Source organism: Cadophora gregata (genome assembly GCF_030347475.1).
Source record: "Cadophora gregata isolate MNR1 chromosome Unknown scaffold_12, whole genome shotgun sequence".
Lineage (NCBI taxonomy): Eukaryota > Fungi > Ascomycota > Leotiomycetes > Helotiales > Ploettnerulaceae > Cadophora > Cadophora gregata.
The window spans coordinates 2,012,622-2,039,089 of record NW_026695935.1 but is presented as its reverse complement, the minus strand read 5'-3'; the positions used below and the strand labels follow the sequence as shown (position 1 = coordinate 2,039,089).

Genomic DNA, 26,468 nt, shown 5'->3' with positions numbered 1-26,468 from the left:
GGTCAGAAAGCCAAAAACGTTTAGGGCAGTGAAATATAAAAGAGATATTTTGATCGTGCCTATATATGGTTTTCGGATCTTGCCTAAACGCCATGATGTAGCATCCAAAAGGCACATTGTCCACAGCACGCCCGAGTTGCAGGGCCTGGATTAAAACCCACAAAGCCCCACCAACACTGTTGCCACGCCGTGGGGAGTACATCATGAGGTATATCCAAGGCTCAGTGCGGCTATTCGATATTAACCTGCTGCCCACGTGGCGGGTAGCTTTTGGACTTTAGCCGAACATTGCTGGAGATCGCGGGGTATTAGGCGGATTGAGTAACGGTAAATTGCCACATGGATTATAACCAAGAATTGGATTCTTATATTTCGTTGATATCGGAGAGTTTTGGTGATGCAGAGGAATCTTGGATTTGATGACAGGGTTGGAGGTTGTGCTGTGTTCCCTTGTGACGCATGGTGCCATGGAAAATATGTTTATTTATAACGATGCTACGCTTCGTAGAGGAAAGGGGCAATCGTTTAATCTTTAAAGCTTAAAGTCGAATAGCAGAGGAACGAGAACCTTAGATCCCCTTGAGCGCAGTCATACTGATCATGTGATCATCCCAGCGATTTTGGTGCCGAGTCGCCAGATTTAGCGACAACATTTGTCAACACAAGAATTCAAAACTTATTTTCCAGCTCTCCAGGACAATCTGACATTGTTTAAACACGAGGCGGCGAATATCCATTTCGTAATCCATTAGCAGCCCCTTCTAAGCCGAAGAAGGATCAGATCAGATCATGCTCTGCCCCAGAATCCTTCCGACGCCACACTTGAAATCCAAAATCCGATCTGATGAGATCCTCACTAAAATCTCAGAAGTGATACCATAGACCTTTCACCTCTGCTGCGGGCTTGACGTAAAAAATGCGGCATAGTATTTATAGGCAGGATCGAACGATATGCAACAGAAAACATTATCGTGGAAAGATGCCGTTCATAAAGATTGTCACGTGAAATAGCAGATCTTCCGTGATGACCTTCTTAAAATCAGGGCGCATCAGAGTGCAAAACTCTTGGGCCTGAAAGAAGCATAGTTACGTTCTCATCACCTGCGACATACATCCAACCCCCCTTTCCCCTTCCCCCCTTCTCTTCACAACCAAATCCAACATTCGGCGCCAAGGCACGGAGACAGCCCAACATCACGTGCTCTAAGCGCGGCGTCCTGCACTGCAGTCGGGGTGTTTCATGTTTCATCTTTCAACGCACCAGTGCCGAGAGGGGAATTAACGCCATTGAAACTGGAAGTGGGTGTGTGAAAGGGTTTTTTATTTTAAGGAAAGGTTGCACATGCGGCGGGTTTTATGGTTATTTATATATGTGGATTGTGCGATGTGCAACAAAGGCGTCTCTTTGTACGGTGGTGGAGGGGGAGCAGGGAGGGGGTGAAGGAATGGAATGGAAATGGATGAAGGGGGGGGAGGTAGGTAGGGGGTCATGTGATTGTTTTTTGGGAGGGAGGATGGAAGTATGTAATGATTGTGAATTGCGTTTTACGTGGTGTTTTTAAATAGTGTTTTCGTGGGTAGAAGGAGGGGAGACTCGGGAGAGAATGATGTGAGTTCACTGACCCGCCTTATATATCTTACGTCAAATCAATTGATGGTTGGCATTCCTGCGAGATGTATAAGTACATTCCAGGCTCTGTTTGATAGAGAGGTAAATTTATGTTCATTTTGTACGTCTTCCCTTGCGGTCCCTGTGGTTGAGTCGTGATCCCGGATTGCCCCAAACGAGTCTATGTAGTGAGTGGTAATTGTACACCTTGTTCTTACATCCATCTATTCACTCAACAGCCATTGAACGCTTCGGCCCCCTCCCATGGTATCTATAACTGCAATCCCCAGGGCTGATTATCTTCCCATCCTGACAATAACCACGACTCCGGCAGATTAAAATCCATATTCCAATCATCCATCGTAAAGTCCATTCGTGGGTCATGTACGACAGGCTCATCGCTGACCCCAATCCCATCAGGCGAAGTCCCATCCTCAACATGTCGATTATAATCACCTGCGCTAAGTCTCTGCGGTATCCTGCTCTTCAAGAGTCCAAGACACATCTCCACGCTCTTCAGTCCCGCTTCCATGACACGTTGTTCTGGATTCTCGCCATCTTCGAGCGCCTCGATCTGTGCCAGGACAACTGACATGAATAAATGCCCTTTGACATTGTTCTCTGCGAGTTCAATTCTCTTAGCGAGGAGTGTGACCGCGTCTCGGAGGAGTTGCTTGAGTGGCTCGCGGCCGAGTCTGCTTTGGCTTGTGAAAGAGGTATCTTCTTCTAGCTGTGCCAGAATCTCGGAGAATACGACCATGCATGCATGTACAATCAGTCCTTTGCAAAAGCCGCCACGCATGATGGTCATCCGTGTGTAGTCGTCGTGGTAGCCTTCTGGGACTACGGGCTCGGATGGGTTGGTTGAGGGATATGTGAGGAAGGTGGCGGCGAGGTCGATACACACCTTGCGGGAGAAGTAGTATCGCGGATCACGGGTGGCTCGAGCAGAGTAGGGCCGGTGGAGAGTGAGTAGGAATCTTCGGATCGCGGTGTCGAAAATGTTTCGTAACATTTGGGATATTCTTGGAGGCTGTGAAGCCTGGCAGATCCTTGTGATGAACGCGTTGTTTTGTTTCAGTACTAATGACAACTCGGAGCTGATGCGAAGTACTTCCTCATACGAGGGCTCCATGCGGATGTTGTTTGAATGGGAAACGATTAGGAGCCGCAGCTTCATGCTACTCAACAATCGGATCTGGAGTGAGCTTTGAGTGAACACTTCCATTGGCTTGGGGGTTGGAGTGGCTGTTACGTGCTCGTCAATCTCGTCGTCATCAAGGTTGGATGGTGGTTCTGTGTCGTAGTCATTTGGAGAAATGAGACCCGGCATTCCAGAGTCCAGAGATGATTGAATGTTGAGCTCGAGAACAGTTGCCCAAAGTCGTCGTCGAAGTTCGGCATGCAGGGCTGACATTTGAGGAAGAAATTTCGGGTCACGGTGATACCCCATCTGGAATGCCGTTCTAATCAATGCTCCAGCCGAGTTCCACACCAGATCTCCCGCGACACCATTATCAAGACGTGCAATCAGGATGAGGCAATGGATTTGTAGTCCAGAGATATGAAGTCTCTTCTTCTCAAACGGTGTAGCAATCCATGACTGAGCAGCGTAGACCCATTGAAGTGCTTGACCCCGCCAATGGACAGAGTCTGGCTCTTGGTGGTAGATAGCCCCAATGGACATAATCAAGAGTAGCTTGATGATGAAAGGTGAGCCAGTGCCTGCTGGGTTTAGCCAGTATTGGTTGTACTCTCGGTGAAAGGAAGGGATGTGTAGGATGCGATAGATCGACTCAGACGTCCGTAAATAGCACGCCACCAGCTTGTCACAAATATCCCGAGGTGGGACAGCTTCACGAAAATTAGGATTCAAAAGATACAAGTTGTGTGGTGTTGCCTTCGCAGCTCTTGATATGGCCTTGCATTCTTCGAGCTTGCGATAAACTTCCGACTGCTTCAAGTTCTCGGCCAGATCTGGGGTGTTGTTCGACGGGTTGATGCTCGTACAGGAGATGTGATCGAATACTCCGAATGAGTACATCCAGTGACTCTGTCCAAAGAATCGAGTCTTGGATACTGTTCCACGGACTTGGTCTTTTTGCTCAAGTCTGAACTTGAACTCTTCCCTCTGTATCTAGCAGTCAGTATTCGCATATCTAAATCTTACAAGCTAATGGCAACAGAGAAGTATAACAGAAGGCAGGAGTAACATCTCTAGGGATGGCAAGCGTTCAATAACATTCTAGTGTGAAGTTGAAAGGGTAAATATGCTGACCTCTACTGTTGTACTCGAGGGTTTGGCCTTGGCCTCTGAAAGCGTTTCCAGGAGGCGGTGCGTTTCTAGAATGCGATTCAACAATGGCTTGCTTTTAGGATTACTCGCGAGATCTTGGAGCTCCTGAATCTCCTCGGCACCAGGGGAAGACCAAGTCGTATGAGACGCATCGGACGAAGTGAGACCCATTAGCGAGGCGGTATCCGAAGTACGATCATTCGAAGTAGACGTAGATGCAGGCCCACGGGGACGACTTGGAATAGCGATGCCATTCTCTTTTGCCCATCTACCAAGGGTTGAATCTCCTCTAGGCTCTTGGACTGCCTGTCTGGGTTTTTGGATGCCTCCTCCTCGATTCACGTGGCTTGCGCCGGGGACGCTGTCGGGACTGTACGTGCATGATATGGTCTTCGACTGTTGGCATTGGCCACAGGGGTAAGTGCGGTCACACTTGATCTTCCGGCGCCTACATGGCTCGCAGGACAGGGCTGGCCGACGTCTCTTTCGTGGAGCTGTAACTGGAGGCACTGAGGCTGGCAGTTGTGCATCCCCGGACTCGGACATCTTGAGGCTGGAGTTATGGATGGATCTGAGTCCTCGGTGTTTTGAGGTTACGAAGCAGTGTTGGTAACTTTATCAGATTGACCATACAGCCCGAGACAAGCTTTCTTATTAGATATTTGACCCGCAGGTGATCCACGGGGGAAGGTTTCCGCTCTTACAAGTAGTAGCACACTCTAAAAAAGCTTGCACCTGCTTGAAAGCATATTATTGGAGCTTCACTAAGAAAGTCGGCGTCAGTCTTGAGTCATATAGGTGGATTCTTACCACAAAGACAAGAAAGTTGTTGTCTCCGTGATGCGGCTTATTGTTTGCAGTGAGGCTGAAAAGACCGAGAAATGAGCGGGCGGAGATAAGATCACGTGCTGGCCTGGCGGCGGCACAGCTGCTGACTAACCAGCGTTGGAATTAACTTCAGAAGCGAGCTCGGCCTTCGCGCTTCGGATTTTGGTGGCGTCAAACAACAACGAATGTGTGGTCTGCAACATGCAGACGAGGCGAGACGAGGCGTCAAATGAAAGGAATGGAGTCGCATAAAGGGGTCCATTGTAACAAAGCACCGTCTCGTACCGCACGGGCTGATAGGCCGGTTATTATGAGAGGTACTGTCAAGGATTGCTGCAAGGCTTGAGATCAGTGTTTGAATTCAGCGCTATCTCCGTTCAGCCGCTTGGAATGTTCACAACATCGATATTATTTTTGATGTCATATATAACGATGCTGCCATTTGAGTACGAGTCATTCCTCTAGCTGTACAAGATCAGCTTCACCATTGAAGCTATTTGAAACGACTTGACAATCTGCCTAAAATCGCAATTCGAAGTCGTCAGAATCGATCGAGATGGACGTCTACAAGGCTAGCCCCGCATTTGACATGGAGAAAGAAAATAAAGTTCGAGATGTTGAAGCAAGCATTGAAGCGCCATCCGAGAAACCTTATATGGTCAACGGGGGCGGAAAGCCTGAGACTGATTTCCCCGAAGGTGGACTGAGGGCTTGGTTGGTTGTGGCTGGTGCATCTGGAGTCTTATTTTGTGGGTTTGGTTACGCAAACGCGTTCGGGTATGTTGTCTCTTGTGTGGTGTTACACGGTGTCTGATCCATGATAGTGTCTATCAAGAGTACTATCAAAGACACCAACTTCGGAACGAGTCCCCTTCAACGATATCATGGATCGGATCTCTGCAAATCTTCTTCGTGTTCTCTGGGAATCTGGTTGGTGGGCCGATGTTTGATACATACAGATCCAAGGTATGTCCAAATTCATACCCATCTGCTACTTGTTCTTGAACTAAGTGGCTCGTCCAATAGATCATATGGCCTTCAATCCTTGGATACCTGATCTCGGTCATGATGACCAGTCTCTGCAACTCATTCTATCAATTCCTCCTCGCGCAAGGTGTTCTCGGTGGTACGAGAGCCTTTTCAACCCTATTCGAGATTTCAACACTAACAACAGTCCAGGCGTTTCCATGGGAATGAGCATGGCCCCCGCAATGGCCGCCACAGGGCAGTACTTCAACAAAAAACGCGGCACCGCAATGGGTCTCACAATCGGCGGGTCTTCAATCGGCGGTGTCCTATTCCCCATCATGCTCAGCAAAATGCTCAACAGCAGCTCTCTGAGCTTCGGCTGGACAGTCCGCATCATCGGCTTCATCATGCTAGTATTGATGCTCCCAGCCGCCACAGCGATCCGACCCCGCCTCCCACCACGAAAGAACAGCTTCTTCCTGCCTGAAGCATTCAAGAACCCGCAGTATGTGAGTTTGTTGGCTGCTGTATTCTTGATGTTGATGGGGATGTTTATGCCGTTCTTCTACCTGCCGAGTTTTGCTGTGGAGAAAGGCATGACTCCGAAACTGGCTGGATATCTGCTCTCGATTCTGAATGGCGCGTCTTTCTTCGGGAGAGTCATTCCTGGAGTGCTGGGCGATAAACTCGGTCGACTGAATGCTCTCTGTGCGGCTGGATTGAGTACGGGGCTTTAGATCCTGTGCATGCAGAAGTTGAATAATAATGCGGGGATTATAGTGTTTGCTGGATTCTATGGATTCTGTTCTGGAGCGATCATTTCTGGAATGGCTGTTTGTCTTGCGCAGATCACGCCGGATGCGAGGGAGATCGGGACGTACATGGGGATGGGAATGGCTGTTGTTGCAATCGCTGCACTTATTGGACCGCCGATTGATGGAGCTCTTGCCAAGCAGTATGGTGGGTTCGATGAAGTTGCGTTTTTCAGTGGTGTTATGGTTCTTGTTGGTGGATTTGGCATCCTGGTGGTGAAATTCTTCAACCCCAAGGGGATTTCGAGCAAGGCATGAAGCACGATGCTGCGATTGAAGGATGTTGGAGTGCCCGGTGTTGCTCGTCACTCAATAGTATAGACATGAACGACGGCAGGCTGAGCGAGAAAAGAGGATAGCCCCAGATTTCATTTGTCCTTGTAATTTTAATCATTAGACAGTCTATAGATTAATAATACCCAACTCTATTTCTCACTCTTCACCTTCGATTTCTCCAACATATCCTCTACAATCCCTCTATAATCCTGCGCCGAACCAGGAAGAAACATCTCCGAGAATATATTTGACTTCCGATACACTTTTAAGCCCATGTCCCGCATCAATAGATCAGTGATATCCTGAATCTCCGCCGAAGCAATCTGTCTCGTCCGACCTCTCGCCAAATACCTGCGCTCGCACCAGGCGTTGACCTTTGCGATCTCGTAGTCCATCTCTTCCTTTGACTTGGAGATACCTAGCATGCCTTCCATCCAGGACACTGCCCAGAGTGCAGAGACCTCGGCGAAGATGGATGTTTGTACGGATGTGACTAGACCTAGGAGAACGAGGGATCTGTCGTCTTGCGCGGCTAAGGATGGGGGGAGAATGTATCGGTACAGTCGATATGGTGTGTGGATTACTCGTCGGGGATGGTATGGAGGGGGGTTCTTGAGGACTGGAAACTTCTCGAGGACATCTTTGTCGGCTTTCATGTGGAGCTTCTCCCAGTAAGAAGCTATTTTTGGGTCTTCGTCCTGCAAGGGCGCGGTTATGCCAAGTGAGAGGGAGTCTGCTGGGTCAAACAGAGTTGACATATAGTCCCAGCCGGTTGCAAATATTACCGTATCGCAAGGTAGAGTGTCTCCATTGTTCAAGGCTATGCTGGATCCAGACATTGATGCGATTGTCGCACGGTGAACCTGAATCATGGTCCCAGAGTGCAGTTCGTCAACGAATTTCTTCGAGCCATGAAGTGCGGCAAGGCTAGCCGTAAAGAACAAGGCACTACCACATCCTTAGTCAAATAAAGACATTATAGTGATATCACTTACTCGCCCGTCTCCGGCTTGAGCTTTTCCATGTTGGGGCATTTCTTGTCATATGGACTCATACTCAATGGCACAGAGCTTGCCTTCGCCCAAACCTTCTTGCATATCCAGTTGCCAAGTCGGCTCTTTCCACTGTGCAGGAAGCGATACCAGAATGAGTCGACGGAGAAGATTGATGGTGTGAGGATGTTTTTGAATCTTCCAATGAGTCGGGCACCATGTACCCCTCTCTTGCGTACTTGCACCATCATTCCTGGACCATTCCCAGTCTCGCGAATGATCCAGTCGACATGTTTCCCAGCATTAATGCAAAGAATGATAGCATCTATGGCAGACTTGCAACCTCCATAGACAGCAACCCGCTGTACCTTTTCCGACAAAAGGTCAGCATGCCTTGTACCGATATCCTTGGAGTGAATAACTAATCCCGCGAAGTCTTTCAAAGGTATGTCTGGCCAATTTGGCTTAGAGTTCAATCCAGTAGCGACCAGCAATTTTTCACAGGTGATTACTTCCCCGGATCCTTCTATTTCAAGATCCCAAGCTCTCTGATCGACATGGCGAGTCACACGCGATATTTTGGTGTTGAGTCGCATCTTTTCCACCAATGAGAACTTCTCCGCGTATGCCTTCAAATATTCATGTACTTTCTCCCCAGGAAGATCTGACCAGTCTTTCAATCCAATAGCATCTCTCATCGGCAGGTCTGAATAGTCGAATAGTCCAGATGGACTATCTGCAAGGAAGCCAGGGAAACATCGGTCCGCATTCCAGACCCCACCGAGTGTTCGTTCGCTGTCGAAAATAGTGAGGTTTATACTTGGGTCAATTTGCAGATATCTAGAACCAAATCAATAATCTGCCGCTCTCGATCACGGGAAGATGCTCTACTTACGTTTTGGCAGCGACAAGACCTGCCCATCCTGCACCGATCACCACAACTCGCTTCGGGGCATTGATATTCACTGATGACATTTTTGAAAGTGTAAGGGAAAATGAAGAAGGAAGCCGCTTCATTCACGTAGTACCAAGTAGATGTGAAGCTTACTGTCGCGATAATGGACTTCCATATCAATTGTTGTTGTCGCGATAACATTCAGTCGTCAGCGGCTAACGTGCTGTGCCGCAAACACCATGTTGATCCGTTCCTTGAATCCCTCGCGCTCAAAGAGCGGAAGTGAGTGGAGGAAGATGTGATGTCAATAAGAGCTCCAACATTTTGGCAAAATTGCAAAGAAGAGCAACAGTCCTCGTGCAACTGGGGCCAAGGGCAAGATAATATATCTTCGGCTAGTTTGTAACACAGCGCCACGATGTTTTCTCCTAGTGGTGGATCCAACGACCCACCACTCCCGGTTCCCGGGTTCCACGGCCCATTCTGGCGAGCCGCCCTGACGCCCTGCACCACTTGAAACAGCAACAGTGGCGCAGAAAATATCGAGAAGTGGAGTTCGGACGACAAGTTGGGAAACATTTGTTCCGTTTATATTGCTGCAATATCAATCCCTTGCAGACGTTGGAAGAAACATGTCGATATGCCCCTATTCGCAGCGCAACGCCCTCCTGACAACAAGGCCAAGCAATGCACTGTGTCTCTTGGCAGTTTAGACATCAGATGAGGAGGAGATTGGGTTTCCACTATGGCGGTAGTGAAGCTTGTATAAAGGTTAAGGAGCCGCCATAATGAGAGGGCAAGCAAGTCTCTAAACCTTCTCAAATACACTCATTATTATGTCTTTCGCTACCTTCTCCATTCTTGCGGCTCTGGCAGCCACTGTTTCTGCCCATGGATATGTTAACAATGCTTCCATTGGTGGAGTTTCATACACTGTGAGAAATTCCCTACTTCTGAGCATTTCGGTGTAAACATCAGCTAATCAGTCAAAATTAGGGCTACCAACCGTATCAAGACCCTTACACTACCCCTCTCCCAGACCGGATCTTCAGAGCTATCCAAGGCAATGGACCCGTAGAGGACCTCACTTCCATCGACATCCAATGTGGAGGATATACCGCCGGAGGAATCGTTGGGTCTTCCCCCGCCAAATTGACCGCTGGCCCTGTTGCTGCTGGATCTCGAGTTGATTTGTACTGGACCTTATGGCCAGAGTCACACATGGGACCCGTTATTACTTACATGGCCTTGTGCCCTGGTGGAGACTGCACCAAGTTTGAGCCTAAGTCCAGGTAAGCATTCTTCAAGGCAGGAAGTTGAAAAATTCCTGACAAATACAGTGCTGTCTGGTTCAAGGTCCAAGAGGCTGGCCGCACAGGAACTTCCAACGTCTGGGCCGCCGATGCCATTGAGAAGGCCGGAGGATTCCTCAGCTACACCATCCCCTCCTGCTTAGCCCCAGGTTCCTACCTTGTCCGCCACGAGGTCATCGCATTGCATGCCGCATACGCCTACCCAGGAGCTCAATTCTACCCCTCATGCCACCAGATCAAGGTGACCGGCAGCGGAAGCACCAAGCCCTCCTCGCTCGTTTCCTTCCCAGGAGCCTACAAGCCCACCGACCCAGGAATCACATACGATGCGTACAAAGCCTCTACCTACACCATTCCCGGCCCAAAACTCTTCACTTGTGGTGGGTCTGCCGGCAGTGCGGCACCAAATGTAAGCAGTTCAGCTTTAGAATCAGCTCCTGTTTCTTCAGTTTTGGCTCCTGTTGCTACGTCTGTTGCTTCAAACTCAACTGTCCCAGCTATAACCACCTCAGCTGCAGCGATCGAGACGGCAGCTCCTATCGCATCTACCGCCGTCCCATCTACCCTCCAAACCCTCGTGCAGACTTCCTCTGCTGCCCCCGTAGCCTCTAACGTTCCAGAGGCTGCTGCTGATGATGAATGCTAATCGATGGATCACTGTCTGGTGTTTTGGGCTTTGAGCGTAGCTCAGTTTCGTTTTTGGCTCCATCATTTTGCTCTGGAAGCTTTCTTGTACATATCTGTCTTTTCTTGTATATATCATACCAGCCTCACTTGAGGTCAAAATTCCATGACATTTGTTGTTCAGTTGACTCATCTTGCCATCTGTACACATACCAACTTCAGCCAAAACAGTTCGAAGACTCCAATCGCTGAAGTGTTGTAAGACGATGGGTGATTCACAACGCGTTCCAAACCGTGGTAGAACAGTCAGATGCTATGTGGCGAGCTCAACGAAATGAACTGATTCTACGATTAGATGGTGAAACTGCTGTAAATTTTCTAACAGCTTCATCATCTCCACAAATTCCGCTCAGCCAGTTCAACAATGTCCATCTCGGCTATTTCAGCAGAAGAAAAACAAAGAGCCCTCGACCTACACAACGAAGGTTCGTTTTATACTCATCCCTAAAATCTCCCCATCTCCCCACTAACCTCTCCATTCAGCCCGACGTTCAGCACCCGGTCCTCCCCGACACGGCCTCGTATGGTCTGACTCACTCTCCGCGGCAGCCGCAGAATGGGGCAAGAAGATGGTACAAAATATGAAGCGTCAAGGTGAGCTCCAACACGACCCAAGTCTTCGGAAGAAGCCATATACCATGGGAGAGAATCTCTTTGGTGGGGAAGGAGGAAAGATGGATTTGTGTACTGCGATTAGAGGGTGGGTTAGAGAGAAGAGGGATTATAAGGGGGAGCCGATGACTGCTAATGGGAGGAATGGAAGGGGTGTGATGGTGGGGCATTATACGCAGGTATGTATAGGAAGAGGTTCAGATTTAGGATGGGTTATGAGCCTTGTCTATGAGCTTAAGTTACAAGAGTCATGCTGACAAAGTGCGAAAGATCATTTGTTCCCAGACGACAAAAGTTGGAATGGTGAAAATCTGGTCTGGAGAGTGGCTGTATATCGTTGCTCGATACGACGGACCGCAAGAGATTGGGAGCTTACCATGGGGAGGGCACAAGCACCTATCTGTACCGAGCAACCCAAGTCTTCTCCAAAAATCATCTACCCTTGTAACTGCTGGCCCATCCGCGAAGTCAAAACCAGCCAGATCGCTACCAGATCACGAGATAGAGAAAATCTTGGACCTGCATAATGAAGGTACGTGAACCACCTTGGAATACTTCCGAAGAATATTCATTCACGTCTGGCAGCTCGTCATGAAGCTCCTGGAGGACCACGTCCAGATCTCGTATGGAGCGAAACACTCGCCATACTGGCAATGGCATGGGCGAAAAAACTAGCACGACGTAACACTGGCATGAAACATGACGACCAATGGGTCATGGGCGAGAACTTGTTCTGGTCGAAATATAATGTTCAGAGCTATTCGTCAGCCATTAGAGCATGGATAAACGAGAAGTGGCATTATCATGGAGAGGCAGTTGGTGATGAGGATCCGAATGGGGAGCAGGTTGGGCATTATACTCAGGTAAGAAGCTCGGCATTTTTGCTACTAGTGCCTCTTTTTCATATTTTCGTTTCGGCTGGGCCCCAGAAGTCGTTGCTGCGGATTGATAGCTAACCGTGGAAGCAGATCATTTGCCATGACGTGACTAAAGTGGGAATGGCGAGAGTGACGAAGGGAAGTGACACTTATATTGTTGCTCGATACGATACGATGCAAGTGAGAGGGACAACACCATGGGGATCTGCGACACAGCTCCCAGCAGGAGCAGTTGACCACAGACCAGACTCATCTCATCACCAGCACTCAAGGTATGAATCAGGACGGTCGAGACGGCATCACCAGAGCAGAAATTCGAGCTCGCATCGTTCTGATAGACACCAGAATTCTTTGATTGAGGATACTATAGATGGTATGCCAAGGTTGGTAATCAAGAACTCGAAGATAAGTTTTCATCCATTTGGGAGAAGGAGGCCAAGATGAGAATGAGAACGGGGGATAGATGTGTGATATAATGCGAAGGTTTATATCTCACGAAGAGTTAGAATATGGTTGTATTAGCAAGATTCTCATGTGAGTGTACTTGTAGCCTAGATATACTCCGAATCTCTTTTTAGTACGCATCTTCGCTGATTGTATATAAAAAGGCAGATTGGCGAGAAATCTCAAGTTTTGGAATTGAAGGAAGTCAGCAGTATGAGTGTCTATGAACTTAAGGAGAATTAACCAGTTTAATGCCATGCCTGCTTCGAACGTAAATAGACCACTCTGAACGCTCTATTTGAGGCTGAATCCTTCGCGTTTGTTGGTTCGGCGTGTTTGTACGCCATCGCTTACGGCCGGACTGAAGCAAGACGGGAACAAAAGTCGCGGCTGCCGCCCGACTTCAGCTGCTCTTTCATGAAACTCTTCCTTTCTCCTCAACGTCCATTCACACAATGAACCCCGCTCAGTTTCCGATTTAACATTTTTCATGAAAGAAATCATCGAATAAGTCGCATACTCGCTTCATCTGAGCCAAATTCTAGGCCCATATATGAGTTTGCTTCACTTGAATTCACCTCTCATCGTGGCTTCTCCATTCACGTAACTCTTCGACTTCGAAGTCGCCTTCAAGAGTTTGGCTCTCAAAACATCCATTCCACCTCAAAACTCTCTTTTATTCTCTATCAAACACAATCGCAATCGACCTCAGAACCATGGCTCCCTTCAAAATCGCCATCATCGGCGCCGGCCCCTCAGGTTGCATGCTCGCCCGCCTGCTCGTCCACTCCCAATCCCAGGCCCAAATTCCTCCCTCACAATCTATCACCATCACAATCTTCGAATCAGAACCAACTCCCAATTTTCGCGCCCAAGGCGGTACATTGGATCTACACCCCACCACCGGGCTCGCCGCCGTCAAAACCGCCGGCCTCTACTCCGAGTTTCTGAAATACGCGCGTTTTGATGGCTCAGCCATGCGAATCACCAACAAGAAGCTCAAAACGTGGTTTTCAATTCCGGCGTCAGATGGGGATGGAAAGGGGAATCCGGAGATTGATAGGTTCCAGTTGAGGACGATGTTGATTGATGCTTTGCCTGAGGGGGAAGGGAGCGTGGAGTGGGGGCTTAAATTGGATGGTGTTGAGGAAGAGGGAGGGAAGATGAGGTTACACTTTGCGAATGGGGAGGTTAGGGAGGGGTTTGACCTGGTGGTTGGTGCTGATGGGGGATGGAGTCGGACGAGGAGGTATTTGGATGAGCAGCAGAGACCGGTGTTTTCTGGTATCTCGAAATACGCGCTTACTATTCCCGATGCCGCGAAAATTGCACCGGAATCTTCCAAGTTGGTGAATAGAGGCTCATTGTTTGCATTTGGCGACGGGAAGTCGATTTCGGGACAGCAGCTTGGAGACGGGGGGATTGATGTAGGATTGTATGTGCAGTTTCCTGATGGCAAGGCGCCGGAAGAGGCACTGGGGAAGAAAGAGATACAGGACATGTTTGCGGACTGGACTCCAGAGCTGAAAGATATGATTGATAAGGCGGAATTGGAAATGAAGGTTTATAACCTTCACTATCTACCTGAGGGATATAGATGGGTTCATCGAAAAGGCGTCACGCTTCTCGGTGACGCAGCACATCTGATGACGCCGTTTGCAGGCGAGGGCGTCAATTTGGCTTTTTATGATGCGATGAAATTGTCAAAAGCTGTCATTGATGGTTTGCAGACAGGCGGTGTGGAGGAAGTCAATGCTCGAATTAAGGCTTTCGAGGAGGATATGTTTGTTCGTGCGGGACATGCGCAGAGAATAACGCATGGAATGATGGCGGATATGTTCTTCACTGCAGGAGCGCCAAGAAGTAGTATGCAGAATTGGTTGTTGAGGAGGGTGGGCTTTGATATTAGGGAGAATTGGTGGGCGCCGGTTGTGTATCCGGTTTTGTGGGCGGTCTTTCATGGGGGTTATGCGGTCTTGAGGGTGTTCTATTAGGAAGGGGTGGTGAGTGGATGGGTTGATTGATACCCGAAGCGATTGTTTGATCCTTCTTCCTGAACTTCCTTATGGCTTTTGATAGATCGAAGGACCGAACAGATTCCCCTTCTCTGTGTTGTCTTGATTCTCTGCAGGTGTGCTACAAACTACATCATTTGTGGCTAGTGATTACTGAGGATTAAGCATTGCGGGATGATATGATGCAAAGTCAGTTATAGTAAGGGGGACAGTTATAGTAAGGGGGAACCGACTTTGGAGAGGCTATACTGGCAAGAAATATGAAGACTTGGCTTTCTAGTCTTGTTTATCTTAGGAGCAATTTCTCGCTTCAGTGTGTTTACTTGGAAGGGGCCAATTGCCAATGTGGTGCAATTTTTATGACACAAATTTATTAAGATTCTGGAATGGAATGGATTTATTTATACCCAAAACCTTTTAGCGGTGATTCAGCTGCATTTGATTTCCACACTCATAATTACCATTCGGCTTTCCGAATACAAAACAATCCATGGCTTTGGAAGGGAGGAAAGGCGCGGGGTTCTTAGGCGCGGGGTTCTTCACCCCGCCTGTTTGCTCTGTTTGATCGAGGGGCAGATCTTGGCACAACTTCCAACTTTCTCATCTCCAAATTATTCTTCGTGCTTCAATCAACATCAACCCCCCGCCTCAATGTCCGAAATGCCGTCAGAAAATGGCGGAACGGTCATCACGATCGACAATTTCGCGACATCGATGTCTCCATTCTCTACCAGCTCCTCGAATCAGCTGTACGGACTCGTAGACATGGGCAGGTAAACATTCTTCCTCTCCAAAGTCCTACCCAACGCATCCAGCATCAGCTCACGATACCTATCTAGTAACGGTATCCGCTTCTCCATATCAGATCTCACCATCCCCCGCCTCCTGCACTGCATCTATCGCTCGCGAGCCCCTATCTCCCTCTACGACGCCCTGCACTCCTCCTCTCCGAACTCCAAACCCTTCCACTTCTCCCCATCCACAATATCCCTTGTATCCGACACCCTCAGCCGCTTCTCCTCCATCTGCGACGCGTACTCCGTGCCCCGGCACAACATCAGCGTCTTCGCCACAGAAGCCATGCGCACGGCGCATAATCGGGACGAGATGCTTGCGGCGATTGAGAAGAGTAGTGGATTGAAGGTTAATATCTTGAGTCCTGGTATGGAGAGTCTGTTTGGGGCGATGGGTGCGAGGAGTGGATTTACCGGCGTGGAGGGACTGTTTATGGATTTGGGGGGTGGGAGTGTGCAAATGACTTATGTGGATTCGGGGAAGGGGGAGGAGGGGGGTGGGTATGATGTTTTGGCTGCGGGTGCGGCGATGAGTTTGCCGTTTGGGGCGGCGAAGTTGACGTTGGCGTTGAGTACAGAAAGTGGGTCACATTTTTTCTCTGACGGATTTGGTTGGCATATTTCCTAAGGGTATCCAATGCATCATGGTGCATTTGCGTATCTCGATTGTCGTCAACCAATCTGGGACATCTTGACTGACTGAACGGCATCTCAGGTACTGCCCATTCAACAAAAACCGAGTTAAGAACCCGGATGAAGGAGACGTATGACGAGTTGATCTCAAAGTTTCCAAATCTCAAACGACAATCAGAGAGTAAAGAGGGCATCACCATATATTTCTGTGGTGGAGGATTTCGAGGATATGGAAGCATGCTGGTACGACATTTTTCTGCCCAAGATCCAAATTGATTCAAGAACAATGACCTCATCTGACATTCTTTCAGATGCATACCGATCCAATACAGCCATACCCCATACCTGCTATTGGTGGTTATACTGTACCTGGGAGCCGGTTCATCAAATGGCAAGAAATGCTGCATGTTAACAACTATGAAGAGGGCAAGATCTTTGGAATGTCCAAACGAAGGAGAGAACAATTCCCAGCTATTGTATCCGTCGTCCAATCCCTCGTTGAAGGTCAGTGATCATATCAGTCACCCTTTCGAACTCCAAGTCATGAAAATGTTGCATGTACGCCTTGGTGTAAATGCATTACCCACGCTGACTCAGAATACAGCAATCCCGAAGATCAAGCAAGTTGTCTTCTGCAGCGGGGGAAACAGAGAAGGGGTACTCTACATGAAGCTTCCACCAGCTATTAGGGAATCCAACCCACTTGCACTTCTCCCAGGTCACGCTCCAAACCAAGACCCGATTGTTCTAAAAAGTATGGTTCAAATATTTCTGATGGCCATGCCAGAAGGATATCCAGCCATTCTATCACACGAGCTTCTACATTTCGTTGCAAGGAATACATGGCAATCGATGGGTGACCCAGACGGAGCAAATTCAGCTAAAGCATTGCACAATCCCATCACTGGGATCCTAGCCGGACTTCCTGGAATGACGCACGAGATTCGAGCAGTTATCGCTCTCATAATGTCTGCTCGTTGGGGCAATGATCTAGGTCGTGTCGACCGAGGAGTCCACGATAATCTTCGGGCACTGGTTGGTCATGAGACAGCTTGGTGGTGTGATTACATTGGCACACTGGCAAGCTTCTTGGCCACGATTATGCCTGCCTTACCAGTCAATGATAAAATGTTGGAGGAAACTGTCAAGATGCAAGCTTCGACTGCCAGTGGGCTAGGGAAGAAAAGCCATCATGTTGGAATACGATTGAAACTTTTTGTGTCTCAAAAAGCTCAACTTGGAATTCAGATTGGGGATGTAGAGGGAATGTTTCGGAAAGTGGGAAAGGGCATGCCATTGAAATGGAAGGTGGAGGCCGAGGTTGAATATCTTTAGATTTTGTTGTTGTTGAGATACCCTTTTGCTGATTGTATGACATGACATGATACCAGAATGAATGACCTGCCAACCCCGGTCCCAAACTAGCTTCCAAAGTGTCCGGGGTAGCGCTGAGATATGTACTATGCCAAGGTTCGCGAAGCATGCCAGTTATGATGTAAGTGCTGACTGCAAGGTGCTTCGCCGCTCGCCAAAGTCCAGCGTGATACCCGAGACCCGCTCCAAACATCTCCATTTCCTATTCTTCATTCTGTACAACCCTCAGTCATCTCTAACACCAAAAATACCAAAACATGTCATCCCAAGAAGGCTCAATCCTCATCACCGGCCCCAACGGCGGCATCGGCTTCGGCTTCATCTCCCAATTCCTCAAATCCCCCTACGCACACACCCACTCCGCCATCTACGCCGTCCGCGACCCCGCCAAAGCAACAGATCTCAAAACCGCACTCCTCAAAGCGCCCAAATCCCACAACTACATCCTCCTCGCTATAGATCTCACTTCTCAATCCAGCATCCACTCGTTCGCAAAAGATATCAACTCTCGCATCTCATCTGGTTCCATCCCGCCCATTTCAGCACTCATCCTGAATGCGGGCGTGCAGGATACGGCGCGGGAACATTTTACGGCCGATGGGTTCGAGAGGACGTTTTTTGTGAATTACCTGGCTAATTTCTTGTTGACGCTGTTGCTGCTGGAGAGTATGGATAAGGGGCATGGGCGGGTGATTTATGTGGGGAGCACGTCGTCGGATGTGCGGTGGTGGGTGAATAATGGGAATTTTAGTCGGGAGGAGCAGAGGGCGGGGATAGTGACGACGAGTTGTGAGAATATGGCCAAGGGGATAGAGGATTTTCCGGACGGGGATGTGCTTAAGACTGGGCAGAGGAGGTATGCGTTGAGTAAGATTTTGATGGGGGCTTGGATGTGAGTGTTTCGTTTTCCTTCATTGTTCTTTCTTGTTTTTGGAAATTGATGTTGGGTGTTTGGATTTTGGGATTTGTTATTGATACTAAACAGGCACGAACTCCAACGCCGCATCAACACCGACCCCTCACTCTCCAACATCTCCATCATCGGCCACGACCCAGGCTGGATAGGCGCCACGAACCTAACCCGCAACGGCGACCCAACTGTCAAGATCTCTTTCGCATGCATCAAATTCGTTGCTCGGTTCGCCTGGATCTTCTCGTCTAATCCGATGCTTCGCACGCCTGAGCGGAACGGCGGGTATCTACTGACTTTGTGTTTTGATCGGACGAAGTTCGGGGAATTTCCGAAGGCGTTGTATGTTGATGGTGGGGTGCTGTATAAGACTGTGCCGGAGGCCAATGATGAGGGGTTGCAGAAGAGACTTTGGAAGGAGAGTTTGGGGTTTGTAGGGGTGAAGGAGGGGGAGACGGTGTTGAGAGATTGGAAGTGAGACAGTTAGACTGGAAAGTTTGGCATTGACTTTTGGCCAAGGAGCTGTAGTATTATGACGTATATTGTAGGATGTAATTGATTCTTTTGTCCTTGTATGAGCCACGATGATCAGGAAGCCTCGAAGGGATTCAATTTTGAGAGTGGATGAGAAAGTCACGTGATAAGCCCCGAAGCAGACCACAGTCTGGGCTCACTTTCAAGTGAGTCAGGTACATATGATATCAACCGAGTTCTTGCATCAATTATGTCTCCATTGGGCCAATCTTTTGTTACAGAAGAGTGCACAAAATCGCCGCAACTGCACCCTCAAAGGCTGTGCAGCATGAGTCATTATGAGAATCAAGCCACCCGCAGTTAAGCGAGAAATGAGGGCTCTTGGCGACGCAACCATAACCGAGAGTCGAGAACTACAAATAAGCTCTCTCAATTCCTCAATACAAAGATCAGATCAACAAACAATTTCACTTGAACTTCAAGCTTCTAAAGCAGTTTCAAAAACTCAAAAACAACCGAATCGACAACTCGAGCAACCAATTGATATTTAGCATGGTGGGCGCAACATCGACAACAACAACAACCACAACCACAATGAGCACAAACACAACCATGGAGCCAATTGAGATTGGCTGCCAGACATGTGGTATCCAGTTCGATACCAGAGAAGCACAACGCGAGCACATGCGCGGAGATTGGCAGTTCGTCCATCCCACCTGTCAATCCCCTGCACTGAAATCTAATGATCCCAGTGTCTACAACCTAAAGCGGAAAATGACTTCACTACCACCAATTCCACGCTCAGAATTCGAGAACCAAATTCTCAACTCGGGGAAACAGAAATCGAAATCTGATTCCGAGTCATCGTCCCCTTCCTCAGATGAAGATTCCGCATCTGCATCCGAAGACGACGAAGATTTCACCCCCACAAAATGCCTCTTCTGCCCCGAACTCTCAACATCAACCCCCGCAAACCTCACACACATGTCCCAGGCCCACGACTTCACAATCCCAGATATCTCTCACCTCCTAGACATCGATTCCTTCCTGGGGTACTTGTCAATAACCATCAATTGCTTCCATGAATGCTTATCCTGCGGAAGTGTGAAGGGTAGTAGGGCGGCGGTACAGGATCATATGTGTGCGGAGAGGCATTGTCGGTTAAATCTTGTGGAGGATCAGTTGGAGTTGGGGGATTTTTGGGAGGTGAGTGAGAGTGAGAATGAGGGGGAGAGTGGAGGGGAGGGTGGAAGTGGGAGTGAGAATGATGAAAATTGCGAGCAAAGGGGAGAGGGGAAGAAGGGTGAGGGTCGGGTATTGGAGGAAGGCGAGCTGCGATTACCATCTGGCAAGATCCTGGGCCGCCGAAGCAAAACTCGGACCACGAAAATCAAAATGTCGACTTCTCTATCACTATCAAGGTCACGCTCCTCTTCACCACCACAGCAAAACATCGAGAGCCAGCCTCAGTCTCACTCACCTCGTCCAACCAACAACACCTCCTCCTCCCCCTCATCCTCAGCCCTCATACCCGTCCGCACCAGCCACCTCCCACCCCGGACCGAACACCGCATCGTGCCCAAACCAGGCACGTCAACGAGCCTGATTGGATTGTCGGATGTGCAGCAGCGGGCGCTGCGGGCGACGGAGATGAAGATGGAGAAGGTGGAGACGAAGGCGAGGAAGGTGTATGAGGCGAAGGTGGATCGGAAGGGGAATAAGCAGAAGACTTTTAGGGTGCTGAGTATTGGGAAGAAGGCGGGGGGGTTGGAGAAGAGGAATGGGTGAGTGGGTGGTGGCGTAGGGGTGGGGGAGTGAAAGGTGGATGGGGGATGGGGGATGGGGAGTTGAGTGGAGAGTGCAAGTCTGTAAGGGAAAGGTGGGCGTTGACTGAGGAGGTGGATGTATTTGTATGGCTGGTCACATGATCTGGATGGATGCACTTCTTTCCGAATCAAGTACAAAGCTTGTATTATATTATTAACTGAGCGCTTAGAAATGCCCATTTTTCAAGCTACGATTTGCTCAACTAGAGGAGGGGTCTGGATCTGAATCCCAACCAACGATCAGAGACATCAGCCACAGACATGAGTAGAGGGACTTCGAAGCCCGCGTGAGCGATCCCCTATGCCAATTCAACACTATTGCCATTAAAATGTACTGATACACCCCAATCCCTCCTCAACTCGAGTAAGTCACACTAAAAGCCTGCAAATAGCTCGCCTCCCCCGAGATCTGTACACCCCCCTTCCCATCCACAGTAACAAACTTCCCATTCTCCTTCTGCAAACTATACCCTTTCCCTTTCCCAGCCTCAAACCGCAATTGATATTTCTGCGCCCCCTTCTCACTATCCACTAACGACGTATGACTGCCAAAATACCTCCCATCTTTCGCACTACTAATCGTAAACAGCGTTTCATCTTCATCGTTGCTGTTGGCTTGGTGCACAATCCATCTTTGGGAGATATTTTCGTGATTGGCTGTGGCTTTGCTGGCTGTCAAGTCCGTGGCGGGTTTACCAGCATTGGTGAGTGCCCAGCCATTGAGCTCGAAAACTATGAATCGGCCTTCTGTGAGGGCGCCACGCATAGGTTTGAAGCCTTGTTCGGAGAGAGTGAACACTTTATCTGGAGCGATCTGATTGTCATACGGAACTGTAGGTCTCGTAATGGCATACCGACCCTCACAATTCGCGGCACCGTCATAATTCCCACTGGCGTCTTTATGAGGAGCTGGTGCATCGGGGAGAGTAGGGAGAGAGTAATCAGGGTTATCGAAATCAAATGCGTTGACGAGATCAGACATGTGTGTTCGTCTCCAGGGGACCATTTCGGGTGTATCGACGTTCATACCTTTCGCTGCGAGCCATTCCTCGATGAATTTGATTTGCGAATTGTGGTCGCTGTGTTCGGTGAAGACGCGGCCGCCTCGTGTCCAGGGTGAGATGATGTAGAATGGGAGGCGGAACCCAGGTCCAGAGTACGTGTATCCGACTTTACCGTAAGGGTCGTCTAGCCACTCGCCTGGTGTGCCGGATGGGGAGTGGTAGGGCGTGACGTGGTCTCCCCATCCTCCTGTCTCATCGTAGGAGATGATGAGAGCCGTTTGGGAATATGCAACTCCTTTGGTGACGGCGTCGACGATTTGCTTTTGGAGCCATGCGCCATCGCGGGGGGAGTAGGGAGGGTGTTCTGAGAGTTCTGAGGGGCCGATGATGTAGGAGATTGCGGGTAGAGTTCCGTTCTTTGCTCGTGCGTAGAAGTCGTTGAGACTTTGTCCAACCATGCCTTGCTTGTAGAGAGGAGAGGTTTCGGCGGCGTCTTGGAATTGACCGAACCAGGCGAGTGGGTTGTCATCGAAATTGTCGCTATCTTGGAATACAGACCAGGAGACATTGGCATTTTGATAGATCTCGGCTGTGGTTTTCCAGGTGAGGGGATAACAGTTGAAACCGCCTTTCTCGCAGCCAGGTGTTTCGTTGTTGTCGATATAGGGGAAGCCACCTTGAGATTTGGTTTGTGGTGATCCTGGAACGTTGATAGATCCTGAAGCCCAAGTCACACGGTTGGGGTTGGTAGAGGCGATGACGGATTGCTCATTTCGTCAGTCTCATAATTTGGCGGGAGTTCTATTGTGGCAAAACTTACTTGATACATGTCTCCAATGGTCCAAGCATCGGCAATTGAGAACTGCACCGGGATATCGCTTCTCCTGTAATGGCCCCAACTCCAGGGAGTATTGTCTGTGGCCCAATGATTGTTCAACCCACCATTCAGAGCAGCGTGATTGGACTCCCATCCATTGTCACCTGCAGCCATACATTGCGTAGCTTCCAAGAAGTCTCCACCTTGGTAGTTAAGATACCATGGAAGGAGGTATGAGGCGCTGCTCGTCAAAGCAGCATTCACATCCTGTTGCCAGACTGGCTTGCCGGAGTTGACTTGAACGTTCGGATCTGAAAATCCGCGGACTCCTGCCATGGTGCCGAAGTAATGGTCGAAGGCGCGATTCTCTGGATTCATGTTAGCAGTGAAAAAGGTTTATGGAAACTTAACTTACCTTGCATGAAGAGAACGACATGCTCGATGTCAGCTATTGAGCCTGCTGTCACTGATCCAGTGAGGAGTGGCAACATGACCGCAAATTTGGAGAGTAAAGACGACTTGATAGCCATTTTGCGATCCTTTGAACTTTGTTTGATGCTCTCTGGGCGTCTTCAACATGGCATTTTCTAGGTTCATGCTATTCTTATATATCGTCCTAAAATTGACGTTGAGATCTGCCCCTCACCAGCTACCGACAAAAACAGTCATGAGAGTTCCTGTCCCTGCATGCATGGCACTATCGACAAGAGCAGTGAGGATCTGCAGGTTCCACTAACGAAGAAGTATGGTGTTGAAGTAAGCTTCGTGGACTGGCACCCAAGAATCATCCCAGAAGCATCGAACGAAGCCTGGAAATTGCCACATGGATGGTCCGTAAAGAAAAGGGTACGCGCACTACACGTTAAAACGTGCCCCTGCCTTGAAGCTTGACACGATCATCCCACTCATGTCGAAAAGCTCAGCCAGACTGAGTGGTTGAGGTAAATTACAGATGGACGCTGTAGAAGGAGACCAATCACCGCCAAGCATTTCTGCCCGTGGCATGCAGGAACCAACTTTGGTCGACTACGTGCGCCTTGGATGCAACGATCCATTGCCGGGGTATATTTCTAGGTGATCAGAGCTTTCTGTCCTCCCGTTTGTCGATCCAGGTTTCGACCTTCTGCTTCTAGCAGATTGATGTGGATGCTTCCCACGTGCGAAGATTAAAAGTTTTGAGGGCTGGCAGCTTCAGGGGAGAGCAACATGGACTTGAGAATCCTGTCCAGTATCTGCAAACAAAGACCCACTACGATGTACTTGATCCAAATAAAACAGAGCATGTGGAAGAAATCCTGACGTGGATCAGTGTTGAGAAAGAGAAAGGGAGAAGTCCAACCGAGGATGGAAGGCGCGACAGGGATCATGGCATCAAGGATCAACACGCGACGACGACGGCTGAGCAGCTTCTCTTCAACAACATCGACGACCGAAACCAACAATGAGGCTATCCAGAGACTGGTGGACGATGAAGAGACACTTCAGCATGACTTCGAGAAAATGGTCCATGAGCCACGCAAATATCGAGATGCCACCAGATGGCTTCGAAGCCTGGGGATAATCTTCACCACTATTTTCATGGCAGTAGTCGTCCTCAGTTCTATCTCAAAGCTTTCATGGGTACCACCAAACCCAATCTCCTCCAAAGCGGCTTCAGATACACCAGAATCCGCTGGGAGGATACTTGGCATTCAGCTTCATCCGGAAGATCACGTGTCGCGCCAGTCCACCACGATAACCCACTACTGGAACATCACATCTGGAGTAAGTTACCCAGACGGAGTCAAGAAAGCCGTATATCTCGTCAACGATCTATTTCCAGGCCCTACAATCGAATGTCGACCTGGAGACAGACTGATCATCCACGTGACGAATAGTCTAGCTACAGAAGGACTCTCCATCCACTGGCATGGGCTGGAGATGCGAGGAGCGAATAATATGGACGGTGCTGTTGGATTCACACAATGTCCTATACCACCAGGCGAGTCATTCACCTATGATTTCATGATTGGGGATGAGAACTATGGCACTTTTTGGTGGCATGCGCATTCCCAGGTTCAGAGGGGGGATGGGATGTATGGTGGGCTTGTGGTTCATAAACCTGTTGAGGTGGGGAACGATTTGGTGGAGTATGGTTATGAGAGAGATGTTTTGGTGATGATTGGAGACTGGTATCATCGAAGTGCGGATGAAGTGCTGGGTTGGTATACTAGCGCGAGGGGTTTTGGGAATGAGGCGAGTTCGTCTGACTGTCTATGTTATGTATCTACTGACTGCGTTCTCTAGCCAGTCCCGGACTCTTTACTGGTCAACGGTCTGGGAAACTTCATCTGCTCGATGGCTGTTCCAGCACGACCGGTTGAATGTATACAGGGCAAGGAAAGGAGTTTGCCAAGTCTGTTTGGATCACAATCATACCGGCGGCCAATACGGGTACGGCTTGTGAATGTTGGGTATGAGTTTATCGTAGCATAATTTACTGCACCTGTATCTGACCGCAGCAAACAGGTCCCTTGCCGGATTCACTGTGCAATTGTCGTCTGCTACTCTCAAAACACTGACCGTTGATGGCGGGTATCCCATCTTGGGTCGTGTTGCCAGCTCCGTTGGCATTCTTTATCCTGGGGAACGTGTTGACGTGCTTGTCACTTGGAATCCTCAAGCTGCATTTACCCCTCCGGAACTGAGAATATTTCTCGATCCAGAGTAGATGTTCTGACTCATCTAACATATCTGATCGCTTACAAATACCTGCAGAAACTTCAAATACCCCAACCAAGCTCTACGACCGAACCAATCTTTCCCTGCCTTCGATTTCGCTCCTCTATTCAACGAAAAGATCTCTTTAGAAAATCCTTTCAATGACTTCAACCTCGCAACAGCACTCAGTCCCTCATTCTCAGTTACAGTCCCACCTACTGCCCAGCAAACCATCCTCCTCTACGCTAAAACGGAAAAGCTCTCCATTTCCAACAATCACCCCACCGGTTACATGAACCGCACAACCTGGTCCCCGCAATCCAACCCTTCCTTCCCACTCATCTTCCTCCCGCGTTCACAATGGGACGAACACCAACTTATGCCTCGCATTCCTCTCCCACCACAGTCTAGTGCTAAGTCCGAGTCTGAAAACGGAACATGGGTCGACATAATAATCAACAACCTCGACGACGGTGCCCACCCCTTCCACCTCCACGGATACTCATTCTACGTCTTAGCGTCGCATCGGTCAGAGCATGGATGGGGAAGCTATAATCCATATGCGGACACTCTGCCAAAGCCGAAAATAAATATTGCGAATCCTGTACGGAAAGATACAGTCAGTGTACCGAGGAGAGGATATGTGATCATACGATTCAAAGCGGATAATGTGGGGATTTGGATGTTGCATTGTCATGTGCTTTTCCATCAGGGGAGTGGAATGGCGATGGGGGTGCAGGTTGGAGGGGAAGAAGGACATGGTGTTGTTGATGAGGGGGCGAGGGGGTTATGTAGAGGTTGATCTTGGAGCTGATGATGGAACTTTCACTGGACGAGAGACAGGCGGTCACTTTCGACTTCGTGCTCCAGGCTCTCCCATGCTGCATCCGCATTTTGTATATTTAACGAGTCTTCCATGAATTTTTGTTTCTATCATATCATCCAACCGCTCGGTAGCATGGACTATAGAGTTTTGATGATGGTGCTCCCTGTGGCGGCGTCGTTCTTTATTCCGCTCAGCTGCTGTTGTTGGGAAAGCAAGGGTGAGTTAGAAGCAGGTATTACCCTGTTTCACATCTTATTGGTTACTATTGTGGGCCAACGGGGTACTTTCCTGAATGAATCGACTTCGTTGTTTGTGAGCTCATTATTAGTTGGCCTTTGGCTGAATAGAAATAGGAATTTTGAGAGTAAACATGTTAGGAATCGGTTTATCTGGTGGAGTCCTTTACGGAGACGCTTCAAATATAGGAGAGTAAGGAAATAGGGCGTGATTCAAGATCATTATGATCAGTGAACTCGTTTCCTTGTTC

The 26,468-nt window shown here is 49.0% G+C and overlaps 12 protein-coding genes across 12 annotated transcripts; 9 read left to right on the top strand and 3 right to left on the bottom strand.

Moving 5' to 3' along the window:
• Positions 1-1,585: 1,585 nt before the first annotated feature.
• Positions 1,586-4,551, bottom strand: ONS95_003472 (uncharacterized protein). The gene is made up of 2 exons (XM_058496784.1): positions 3,888-4,551; positions 1,586-3,826 (listed from the first exon to the last, which is right to left on the bottom strand). Exon 2 carries the CDS (start codon positions 3,651-3,653, stop codon positions 1,881-1,883), a length of 1,773 nt encoding a protein of 590 aa, XP_058354036.1. The 5' UTR covers positions 3,654-3,826; positions 3,888-4,551; the 3' UTR covers positions 1,586-1,880.
• Positions 4,552-5,289: 738 nt separating this feature from the next.
• ONS95_003471 (uncharacterized protein) lies at positions 5,290-6,439 on the top strand (the record flags this gene model as incomplete). The annotated part of the gene is made up of 4 exons (XM_058496783.1): positions 5,290-5,510; positions 5,558-5,699; positions 5,760-5,859; positions 5,913-6,439. The coding sequence occupies 4 exons, from the start codon at positions 5,290-5,292 to the stop codon at positions 6,437-6,439; spliced, it is 990 nt and encodes a 329-aa protein (XP_058354035.1).
• A 9-nt stretch (positions 6,440-6,448) lies between these two features.
• Positions 6,449-6,772, top strand: ONS95_003470 (uncharacterized protein; the record flags this gene model as incomplete). The annotated part of the gene is made up of 1 exon (XM_058496782.1): positions 6,449-6,772. One exon carries the CDS (start codon positions 6,449-6,451, stop codon positions 6,770-6,772), a length of 324 nt encoding a protein of 107 aa, XP_058354034.1.
• A 160-nt stretch (positions 6,773-6,932) lies between these two features.
• Positions 6,933-9,038, bottom strand: ONS95_003469 (uncharacterized protein). The gene is made up of 3 exons (XM_058496781.1): positions 8,678-9,038; positions 7,786-8,622; positions 6,933-7,738 (listed from the first exon to the last, which is right to left on the bottom strand). The coding sequence occupies exons 1-3, from the start codon at positions 8,797-8,799 to the stop codon at positions 6,940-6,942; spliced, it is 1,758 nt and encodes a 585-aa protein (XP_058354033.1). The 5' UTR covers positions 8,800-9,038; the 3' UTR covers positions 6,933-6,939.
• Positions 9,039-9,513: 475 nt separating this feature from the next.
• CEL1 (Esterase/lipase/thioesterase) lies at positions 9,514-10,636 on the top strand (the record flags this gene model as incomplete). The annotated part of the gene is made up of 3 exons (XM_058496780.1): positions 9,514-9,612; positions 9,674-9,969; positions 10,018-10,636. 3 exons carry the CDS (start codon positions 9,514-9,516, stop codon positions 10,634-10,636), a joined length of 1,014 nt encoding a protein of 337 aa, XP_058354032.1.
• A 402-nt stretch (positions 10,637-11,038) lies between these two features.
• On the top strand, positions 11,039-12,864 carry ONS95_003467 (uncharacterized protein; the record flags this gene model as incomplete). Its single annotated transcript, XM_058496779.1, has 5 exons — positions 11,039-11,099; positions 11,158-11,465; positions 11,557-11,818; positions 11,872-12,149; positions 12,255-12,864. 5 exons carry the CDS (start codon positions 11,039-11,041, stop codon positions 12,606-12,608), a joined length of 1,263 nt encoding a protein of 420 aa, XP_058354031.1. The 3' UTR covers positions 12,609-12,864.
• A 460-nt stretch (positions 12,865-13,324) lies between these two features.
• Positions 13,325-14,602, top strand: ONS95_003466 (uncharacterized protein; the record flags this gene model as incomplete). The annotated part of the gene is made up of 1 exon (XM_058496778.1): positions 13,325-14,602. The coding sequence occupies one exon, from the start codon at positions 13,325-13,327 to the stop codon at positions 14,600-14,602; it is 1,278 nt and encodes a 425-aa protein (XP_058354030.1).
• A 672-nt stretch (positions 14,603-15,274) lies between these two features.
• ONS95_003465 (uncharacterized protein) lies at positions 15,275-17,385 on the top strand (the record flags this gene model as incomplete). Its single annotated transcript, XM_058496777.1, has 5 exons — positions 15,275-15,396; positions 15,463-15,998; positions 16,133-16,293; positions 16,362-16,554; positions 16,655-17,385. 5 exons carry the CDS (start codon positions 15,275-15,277, stop codon positions 17,383-17,385), a joined length of 1,743 nt encoding a protein of 580 aa, XP_058354029.1.
• A 296-nt stretch (positions 17,386-17,681) lies between these two features.
• ONS95_003464 (uncharacterized protein) lies at positions 17,682-18,812 on the top strand (the record flags this gene model as incomplete). The annotated part of the gene is made up of 2 exons (XM_058496776.1): positions 17,682-18,316; positions 18,410-18,812. 2 exons carry the CDS (start codon positions 17,682-17,684, stop codon positions 18,810-18,812), a joined length of 1,038 nt encoding a protein of 345 aa, XP_058354028.1.
• Positions 18,813-19,196: 384 nt separating this feature from the next.
• On the top strand, positions 19,197-20,604 carry ONS95_003463 (uncharacterized protein). Its single transcript, XM_058496775.1, has 2 exons — positions 19,197-19,509; positions 19,561-20,604. The coding sequence occupies exons 1-2, from the start codon at positions 19,361-19,363 to the stop codon at positions 20,594-20,596; spliced, it is 1,185 nt and encodes a 394-aa protein (XP_058354027.1). The 5' UTR covers positions 19,197-19,360; the 3' UTR covers positions 20,597-20,604.
• Positions 20,605-20,989: 385 nt separating this feature from the next.
• On the bottom strand, positions 20,990-23,042 carry ONS95_003462 (uncharacterized protein; the record flags this gene model as incomplete). Its single annotated transcript, XM_058496774.1, has 3 exons — positions 22,871-23,042; positions 22,459-22,823; positions 20,990-22,405 (listed from the first exon to the last, which is right to left on the bottom strand). Exons 1-3 carry the CDS (start codon positions 22,983-22,985, stop codon positions 20,990-20,992), a joined length of 1,896 nt encoding a protein of 631 aa, XP_058354026.1. The 5' UTR covers positions 22,986-23,042.
• A 757-nt stretch (positions 23,043-23,799) lies between these two features.
• Positions 23,800-26,391, top strand: ONS95_003460 (uncharacterized protein; the record flags this gene model as incomplete). The annotated part of the gene is made up of 4 exons (XM_058496773.1): positions 23,800-24,690; positions 24,742-24,908; positions 24,964-25,161; positions 25,213-26,391. 4 exons carry the CDS (start codon positions 23,800-23,802, stop codon positions 25,955-25,957), a joined length of 2,001 nt encoding a protein of 666 aa, XP_058354025.1. The 3' UTR covers positions 25,958-26,391.
• Positions 26,392-26,468: the final 77 nt, after the last annotated feature.

What these genes read in the sequence shown, in the direction of transcription:
- ONS95_003472 (XM_058496784.1), bottom strand. Translation starts at nt 3,653, where the DNA reads ATGTACTCATTCGGAGTATTCGATCACATCTCCTGTACGAGCATCAAC.
- ONS95_003469 (XM_058496781.1), bottom strand. Translation starts at nt 8,799, where the DNA reads ATGAAGCGGCTTCCTTCTTCATTTTCCCTTACACTTTCAAAAATGTCA. An exon ending in GGTCTTGTCGCTGCCAAAAC is followed by an intron (nt 8,623 to 8,677) that starts GTAAGTAGAGCA and finishes ATTTGGTTCTAG; the next exon opens with ATATCTGCAAATTGACCCAA. An exon ending in CTCAAGCCGGAGACGGGCGA is followed by an intron (nt 7,739 to 7,785) that starts GTAAGTGATATC and finishes AGGATGTGGTAG; the next exon opens with TGCCTTGTTCTTTACGGCTA.
- ONS95_003463 (XM_058496775.1), top strand. Translation starts at nt 19,361, where the DNA reads ATGGTGGGCGCAACATCGACAACAACAACAACCACAACCACAATGAGC. An exon ending in CACATGCGCGGAGATTGGCA is followed by an intron (nt 19,510 to 19,560) that starts GTTCGTCCATCC and finishes TAATGATCCCAG; the next exon opens with TGTCTACAACCTAAAGCGGA.